This window comes from Plectropomus leopardus, chromosome 3, assembly GCF_008729295.1.
Source record: "Plectropomus leopardus isolate mb chromosome 3, YSFRI_Pleo_2.0, whole genome shotgun sequence".
NCBI classification, from domain to species: Eukaryota; Metazoa; Chordata; class Actinopteri; order Perciformes; family Serranidae; genus Plectropomus; species Plectropomus leopardus.
Window position 1 is genome coordinate 25357241 of NC_056465.1, and position 9583 is coordinate 25366823.

Genomic DNA, 9583 nt, shown 5'->3' on the forward strand with positions numbered 1-9583 from the left:
TTTAAATTTATCTTTTTAAGAAATTAAGCCAATTTTTCCAGGTTTCAAAAGGTTAATCTTCTGCATTCTGGTGCACTAATTTACAACTTTTATCATCAATTTGCAAATCTATTTTATTTTGTCAAAGTAAAGTCCTCTTTTCTAAGAATAACTTTTATGAATTTATTGGGAGGGCCAAATACACAATATTTATGTCCCTGTGTTGCCTCCAGAATCTATGCCTATGGTTTTAGCAGTGTTATTAACCAGCCTCAGCCTGGTCAGGGGTTGGGCCAGGTACTCTATGAGACCGGGCGCTGCCTGCCTGCTCAGCAATGCCCAGACTGACCCCAGCAGACTGCCAGTCTCCTTACCGCTCTGCTGCTCCGCGGCTCCGCTACCACCTCCCACTGTGACCTTTGACCCCTGCCCAGGAGACAGGCGCCACTGATATGATGTAATTTCTCTCCGACATGGGCCAGTGGCCTCGGCTGCAATGCGACCCAGGGAAAATAAATATGGGTGTTTATTTGGTGGGAGTGAGAGAGGCCCACAGGCTGGAGCCACGCCAGAACCGTTTGTGCTCCACATCTTAACTCCAAAAAGTATCTAGGTGTAAATAAGCCATTGTGGTTTGGTGCTGTGCAGCATAAATACATGAGACCTTTTGATGCTGAGACTTACGAACCTGCTCAGTTTCATTAGATACAAAAGCACCTTGAATCGTCTGATTAATTATTACCTGATGAGTCATGATGGTAACTCACTGATCCGCTCTTGAGGGAAGAGGCTGTGCAGGAGTCACCACTTGGAGCTGTGCATCCTCAGAGCAGACTAAGCTCTGGCCAGCCGTTCCCACTCGCTGCTCAAAGCATTCACAAAGACATTGGTACTGGCCAGCCCGCCCAGCTGTCAGCCTACATTGGCCTCCAAAGAACTGGAGAAAAACCATGCACCGTAACCCGCCTTTGTTTCCACAAGCTCTAAACTGCCTCTCACAGAGACATCCACACCTCTCTGTGATCTAAAGAGACCATAGAGAGGTCTCAGACAGACAGAGCTCTTGTTAGACCACAATGGTCTAAAGTGGGCTCTGGCACACTTAACGTCTCTCCGACACTCCCACGCTGCCACCAACATCACCACTACAAACTGAAGAGCATTGAAACACCAGCTCCGCCTCCTCCCATCCAGGAGAGAATGAGGTCACAGGTACCTCAGTAAAATCAGACCAGTGGCTTAAGACCACCCGTCTACCTTGTGGCTTGTCTCACTGCACTGGCACCACTGGGACCAGGTGCCGATGAGAAACCGACATTGTTACAGATGATGAATCACCAGCTTTCACCTTTCTAAGAGCCTCTTGGTGAGCTCAAAGTTACAGGATATTGTAAGCAACTGCTTTTATTGGGAACAAATAATATGTGGCCCGTCAGGGTTTGGAATCTTTCCCAACTCCCTTTAAGCATCGCTCATGTTTCAGATTAGTGTTAGCGGTGAGACGATGCACATCCCTACATGTTCAACCCCGCCGCTGCTTTTTGCACTTCTTCTTATTCCCCAGTCGGTCTCTATCTCTGCCTTTCTCTCTCCGAGTCTTACTTCTCTTCCTTCTGTCTCCCACCCACGCATTCTCTCTTCAACTCTCTACCCATTCTTCTGACCTCATCCTTGTTACAGTCGAGCGTAGAGGGAATCAATCAACCATAGTGTTCAGATTAAATCACAAATTATTATAATTGAGAATAATGGTTTCCATGTCAGTTTCAGTTCAGCTCTGAATTGTTCTCATGCATATCTGGAAACGGAGGGAGTTGGAAGCTCGGGAGTCCAACGCCGCCTTCACTCTAGTGGGGTGAAATTCAAGTTATCCATGATCAAATTTTGACTGGATTTCCATGGCAATAAAACTCTTATCTGAATTTGAACACCTGTCTTGTAAAAATGTTATCATCCACTGTAAATTCAGTGCTTGCTCTTTTCCCTGAAGACCAATAGCTTATGCTTATTACAGTGCAATAGAAGTTCTCAGGAAACGTAAACACAGCTTTCTAAAGTTGGACACTCCCCTGCTACTCAATGCTGTTAGGATGAAATTTAAAACAGTGTTGTTTTTAGGGGCAACTGCCGAGCAGTGCCACACTAAATACAGATCTGTGTTAGGGACTGTTGGACTGCTTTACAGATGGATAAAAGGAGGCATGAATCCCTTTAAGATAACAGAAAAACAACACGTCTACAGGACATAACAGACTATGCAGATTGCAAAACCCTCCTAACGGCATTAGCACGTCTCCTTTTTATTGCTGAGAGGCACGGTGAGCCTTGCAGAGCTTATTTCTAGGGGCAGTAAAGCTTCCAGGCATGTGCAGGGCATGCAGTGGGACTTTGACAGCGTAGTTAGGAGGTGCTGATGAAAGGGGAGAGGCTGGGAGTCCACTGCCTCTCAAATTAGCCCCGTAGCCCTCCGACCTGTCACATGGAGGCTTAGGCACTGCCAATGTGCATGTATAGAGCTTTGCATGCGCGACTTCGTGTGTGGTGTGCCGTGCATGCACAGCACATGTGCCTGGTTGTGAGTTCTGCATAAATACTGAGATGTTTTTCCCTCCTTAATGTAGATCAAAGGTTGCATCTGAGCATAAATTAGAACCGAGCATCCTCTGCGTGCTGTCGAGACTCATCACAGATTTTTGTGGGACCTCCCACAGTTTGAAAAATGGTCTCCAGCCTCCAACTTAGGTGACCTCCAAATGACTAATTCTTTAAATAGAAGCATGTTCCCTTAATGTCTCTATCATCACACCAGATATTAAAGATGGATACACTCCCCATGTTTTGCTCATCAAGTAATTAGGTTATTTCGTTCATCTCCCAGTCTCCGATTACAGCACCAGCCCTGCAATACCACAGAGGGCCAGACAGTCAGTCTGCATTAATGAAAGAGAGAGCTCTCTGCTCTTCTCACCTTCTCTAATCTGTTCTGCATGTGCATCGCTCAGCCTGACACCCTCTCTGCAGATTCAGCTGTTGAGTGTTTGTTTAGTGAGGTGGATGGACATCCATAACCGTAAAGCTGTCTCCAGCAGAAAGGTTTTAATCACTTTTTTTCCACCTTATATTGTCCTCTCCCAATTTCTCTGATGCTTGTCACGGAGACGTTGCAACATCCAAAATTTTGTACTGTGGTTTCTAGAGCTAACTTGTCTGAAGCGCCACTTTACTGTAAGAGGAGTGGTACGGAATTAGGCATGGGCGATATCACAGTATGACGATACGGTGTGATTTAAAATACCAACAAAAATATGGACCCTCATCTTTCTATTAACTTCATACTGGAGAGGCTGTATTGAGGATGTTTTGCATGCAGTGCGCATCACATGCCTTGGAGATTATGGCCACACTGCATGTGTGAGCAGTGTGTGTTCACATTGGCAGCGTTTGTTGTTGCAGCACTACTAAAGAGCCGCCTACTGTTATAACTACTGTATGCAGCCACTGCATTGATAACAATATGGTCCTGCACGTTTCACAGTAAAATGCCTTGTTTCAGCAACTGACGGGATACTGTCGACAGAAATGTTGTCAGGGGTTTTTTTTGGGGGAAAAAAAAAGGAAAGGTTGAGTAAAGTAGATAAATTTGTATTTCCTCATGTCTGTGATGGATAGAGACATTGAAACTGTGATAAAAGGAGGCATGGAGTCAATATAATTATATTAAAAGCCGTGCATGTAATGTGGAAAAAATCCAATTCAAAGCGGTGCACTGGTACTGTCATATACCGTGTATCCCAGTGAAATTCCAGGAAGGTATGAAAAAACAAATACCACCCAAGCCTATACAGAATCTTACATCTACTCATGCCCCCTCTAGGCTTGTTCTTGCAATTTCCCCAGCTATTCCAACTGTGCACACACAGGGAATCAAATGCAGAAAGGAGAAAATAACCTCCTCTTACCTGAGAGAAGTTGAGCCCGTTGAGAGGGTGACACTGTTCCTCCACCCGCTCCACCGCCCCTGTCGTCTTCCCCATCCTCTCTGCCTCTTGAGCCAAGAACAGGTCCAGCACAGGCGTCCCCCTGGACCGAACGTCCCACTCCGTCAAAGAGTTCACCATCAGCATCACCCACACTGGTCTTTTCCTCTCCCAGTTCCCTGCAATGGCGTTGAACAGGTAGTCAGCGTACAGGCCTCGGCCACGCTGGTCAGCGGTCATCCAGTAAGGCATCATGTGTTTGACGTAGTCCAGGTGGCGTTTGAGACGGCGGTATAAGTCTCGAGGTAGCAGCGTCTGCAGGTTCTCCCCGTGGGGCAGCAGCTGGCAGCTGGTCAGCTTGGAGATGGTCAGCGGGTCTGTGAGGTCCAGCTCAAAAAACACGTTGCGGCTGTTGTGAAAAGCCTGCTTGGACCTTTCGGGGATAAAGTCCCAGACTCGAGTGTAGGGCACGTGGATGGTACCGAATAAGTAAGAAGGTGGGTGAGGAGGCGCACGCTTTACTCTCCACAGGAAAGAGTTCATGTCGCTTTGCTGTGGAAGAGGCAGAAAAAGGAAAGAAGAGAGGGAGATGAAGATTTTGAGAGCAAAAGGAAACAAAAATACCAGAACCATCATCTTAGAGCGATTCAACTATAGCTGACACATTTTTCCTCTGTTGTGGTTTACTGGCTCATGGGCTCGGGTCAACAAGTTAAAGATTGAAATACCATTTTGAGATGACGGCAGGGGAAGTCTAGTCAGCTCTGGGCTGTGCTGCGAGGGCTTGCCGCTGTGGTGCGGGCAGGGGGTTTATAGAGGGGCCTCCGAGGCTGTAAACAGACCCCCGTGTATTGTTGAGGTGCATACCTCAGTTGCCAAAGCCTCATTCGGCCTGGGAAGCATTTTGAAGGCTACAGTGCAAATATACTGCACTGGAGCTCATAAAAGCCAAAAGCTGAAAGAAACCTGCTCTCCATTCTGACCCCACTGTGATACTTTTGTTTGTGAACTTTTTTACACCAGGCGGGGAGATGTTGGTGCTGACAGCCTTAAGTACGGCACTGTTTTTGTCCGCTATATGGTTTATATTACAGGAAGTGTTTGTCTAGTGCGGTTATCTTTATACAAAACAATGTCACAATGGATATGAAATAATCACAGCCATTCTAAATGAGCGTATTTAAAATATGTTTCTTGTTAAGTGCTCTGCAAATGTGCTGCCCATGTGTCACGACTTTGATGTTGGCATTATTCAAATATGAAAAAAAATTAACTTCTATAAACAATATCAAACTTCTGGCTTCTGAGACACAGTGTAATCAGGCATTTGAGGGATGAAACCCATTACAGTAAAATAAAGTTATTCTTAGAAAATGTTTACTTCTTAAATTTAATCAAGATTTCCCTTCAGCTGTGTTCCAATTATGCTGCGCGCTGCCAGCGCTGCCTTTGTCAAATAAAACGTTTCTGCCAAAACGCCAGTGAAGTCGTCTTGTGGGATGTTCTGTTATCATCCTAATTAACTCCACTGAACATGCAGTAATTTCTGGCGCAATCTCTCTCTCTAGAAAATAAATCGAAAGTGCTATGTGTGATTTAAGAGCCGCGTTTCTTCTCTGTAGATGCACCGAGATGTTTAAACAGTTTGTTTCTAACTCAATTTTCACGTTGGCAGGGTGCAGCCGACACTGCACGCTGACGGGAAAGCGTTGGACGGCATTAGATGCATTAGTGCATTATCCGACATATTTCTGAGACACGGAAACTTAAAGTTTATATGTGCATGAGTAGCATTTTGTTAACTTGCACGTGTGCGCTTAGGCCTCCCTCCATAAATGAAGACTCTCTCGACGTGGAAAGTGTGGTCGTGTCCTGAGGAGAAGCGAGATCCCCTCTGCTAAAGCTGCGTGGACTTTTCTGGAGAGCCTTGACGCGCAGGGCTCCTTTTTATGGGGGTAATTACTCTTAACAGAAAACAGAGCCCACTGTACTGACGCATTACAAATCACATGAAGCGAAGGAGCACGAAGTCTTCACTGATCTCTGACAACAGATCCATTATCCGCCTATGGGATATTGCGCACTAATGAAACAAAAGCTTGTGATCTCTAAATGGCTCCCTAATGATATCCGCACAGCCATGCGCACAAGTGTCATGTATTTTTTAAAAAATTGCTGACTTTTTTTTCCGGGGGGAAACATGTTGCATGTGATGACTTTATGATTTTAATTAACTTTTTCCCCTTTGTGTCGAGGATGCATCACGGTGGGAGGCAGACGGACAGACAGACGCACTAAGTGAGCTGGAGTTTGGCTGGCTGCTGCGCACTGCTGCTGCAGTTCCTCACAGTGAGAGTTCAAGCCACATCCGTAATTTTACCAATATGGCCCGATAAGTGTTTTAATAGGCCGTGCGTTGCGCTGAAACACGACGACGCCTTTAAAGGTCAGTGAAACTTTTCCAAATGAAGTCAAGTCAACCGTGGGTGTTCCCCACTTGCGTTTGTCACATAAACAGCCACGAAGTTGGCGAGCTTTAACAATTTCTCTTGGCAACTATTTCTAAGGCCCGGATCTCTTCTTGGAAGTTATTGTGGACCGGATTAGAAATAGGCCTACCCCAACTCCCCGTGTCTGAGGATAAGACATAGCGTTGACCTTCAATTAATAATGAAAAAAAAAAAAAAAACCCTGAAAACCTATTATTATATTTTTTATTTTTCTCATTACATTTAATGTTATTATCAGTAATATCTTTTATTTTTTCTTTCATTCATCTGACTGCACATCACTTTATCAATTCTCAGTAGAAGGTATTAAAAAGTTTGAGAGGTCGTAACCTTTGGCCTCATTATAGAGCAGAATTATGATAAATGATAAACTATATAAAGCCCCCCCCCAATCAAAAACAATATCCATCTAGTTCACTTGGATGTTGACAACAAGTGTGCGCATCTTAACGGTATCACCCTGTAAGCGGTATAACGCTGTTGATCAAATCTTATGTGTCACGCGTCTGTGTCGGGAGAAATTGTGTGTCCTTGACTTGATCAAGTTCCCCAACGCGACTCACCGACTTCGGTGCGTCGCACTGCCTCGGTCTGTCCGGTCGGTGTGCGCCCCAGGGTGCCACAGTGTGCAGGAGAGCGCTCAGGAACACCCAGCTGAATCCCGGCAGACAGACCATCGTGTCGAGGTGACAGGGGACTGTCCGGACAGTCGGCTCTCTCCTAGATGTCTCTCCCGTGTGCTCTCTTTTCACTGCCGTCTCCTTTGGATTTTTTTTTTTTTTTTTTAAAAACGTTACCGGTGGCCTCTTGGCTCACATGTGCTGCGCGGCTGGAGGACCATTCCGCCCCTTCGCCATTCCCGACGCTCTCCGCGGCTCAGTTTAGTTTGTCTGAAACTTTTTTTCTGTCTCCTTTCACCCGGTGCAGTCCTGAAGCACGAGCTGAAAACTCTTTGGAGAGTTTCCGCGGTGCGCTCCGAAAGTTTGGAGCGTCTTGACTGGGAGAGAGGGAGGTGGGACGACTTGAATACCCCCCTTACCCTAGCCCAACACACACACACACACACACACACTCCTGCTTCTTTTAAGAGGAGGGAGCGCAGGTTCAGAGAGGGATGACAGGTTTGCGTGAGTAAAGCCCCAAAAGACAGACCCGAAAAAAGTGGAAAATGTTGAATGAATGCTCTTTCAGCGTCCTCTAGTCTGAGTTTGGGAGTTGTTTTATTCAGCGTGGTCGTTTTTCTATGGCATCACTATAAGGTTGCATTTCATGGTATGCTTGACTATAACGCGAAGTAGTGATATGGTTGCTTATTATTTATGACCCTGTATCATATTTTTCTTAGTTTCCTATTCAGTAACTACAGTGTTTGTGATATTAATTGTTAAACTCTTTAAAATTGTGTCTTTATAGTTAGACTAAAAAAAGTTATAGGCTACTCAAGTCCACCTCCTACCTTTTTCTACAGCTTTCAGCCTCACCTCACAGATTTTAATCCGCACATAGAAAGCCTGATGTCTATTCTTTTTATGTTTATTATATTCTTGCATAAGTCTCACCACTGTGCTGTGACATTTGTGTGATATTTCCTCAAAATGTACAGTATAACTGAGCCTGTGTAGCTCTTTACATAAGAGTAGCAGTGTTGAATTCACCAAGGAGTTAAATTATTGTCAGAGGTTTCTTTCTTTCTGAAACAAACGTACCAGTTGATTTAAACTTGTAAAAATACAGAATAAAAAAGTTTCGCGTTAAAAATGAAACGTTGCAGAGGGCCTGCTAACAACATTGGGCAATGTGAAAACGCAGATATCCCTGTCTGGAACCGGTGAATGGTTTGTCTGTTCTGGGCTACTGTAGAAACATGTCAATGCTACATGGTGATCTCTGTGGAAGAGGATCTGCTCCCTATAAGCAGCTCATTCTGAAGTAAAGAAAACTATTCTTATTCAGGTGATTATACTCTAAAGGAAACATACTTATATTCAATTTCTGCCAAAATATCCCCTGAAATCCAACACACTGGACCTTTAAATAAAACTCCCACTCAAAAAAACCCGCCTGGAGGTCAGGTGGCATACACAGTTCTGGCAACCCAGAGGTTTGTTTAGTTTGCTTTTCAACAGAGTCATAAGAGTCAAGATGTAAATGAGAAATATTTCACTTGTGTCATGTGCTTCCTCTTCAGGAGGATTAAATTTATCTCCGTCCTTCTCTGTTTGACAGCCCTGCAGAATATTTTGTATGAGGGCCTTGCTGCGGCCGAGAGATTCAGACCTTATATGCATGATTAATGGCCACAAATAAATAAGCCCAAGTAGAGACAACTGTGAGAAGTGTTTTATTTATTTTTCAGTCCAGCGCTCTTCTTAAGATGTATTAGTCATGATGAGGAGCGGGCGGATCTGAAATAAACGCTCGTGTTGAGAGAAAGTGGCCCCCTCTCTGTGCAGGTCCGCGATGTCAACGCTCGACTACTCAGCTATGACCTCAGTTATTGTCCAAGTGGCAGACAGTGTGACAGAGTCAAGTAGTGGGAAATTTATCATGGAGACCCCTCAAACAAGTGGCACCGGGCCCCTCCTTGCAGCCCGATGGCAGACAGACCTCGGACAAGCAGCTCTTTGTCCTCGACCATGTTCTCCACTCCTCTTCTCACCACTCCGCGCTCACTTGTGTTTCTGGGCGGCTTTGTTAGCAGCCGACCGTCCCTGTACGCTCATTGTATTTTCCGTTCAGATGAGGCGGACTGGGTGTTTCTGCCGAGTGTCTTTGATCAGCTTGTCTTTTAACACAGCTTCACATTGTAAAACTGTGACATTTGTGCCCTTTGACCCTTCGACTTCTTTTATTGGGCGCCATTCATCAAGCTTTGAGAATCTGAAAGGCTGAAGAGTCAATATTTCTTTTGTTTTTACACATCTGCACTCAAACGCAGATGTTTTAAGATGCATATAACAGGAATAACACACCAGAACCATGCTGATCTAATCAAATCTTTTTATCCTCACTACTCTGTTTCTTCTCCTCGCTCTGAGACAGGTGTGGGATTTCAGTTAGCGGTTTCATCTGCTCTAATATGACCACCTGTGGACTCAGGTACTTGCGTTAACCACA

At 45.0% G+C, this 9583-nt stretch overlaps 1 protein-coding gene across 1 annotated transcript in view; it reads right to left on the minus strand.

Moving 5' to 3' along the window:
- trabd2b (TraB domain containing 2B) overlaps positions 1 to 7442 on the minus strand; it is an 83047-nt gene extending 75605 nt beyond the window's left edge. The window contains 2 exon segments of the mRNA XM_042484051.1: positions 3939 to 4508; positions 7030 to 7442. Of these exon segments, the coding sequence (XP_042339985.1) occupies positions 3939 to 4508; positions 7030 to 7143 (684 nt within the window). The 5' untranslated portion in view covers positions 7144 to 7442.
- Positions 7443 to 9583: the final 2141 nt, after the last annotated feature.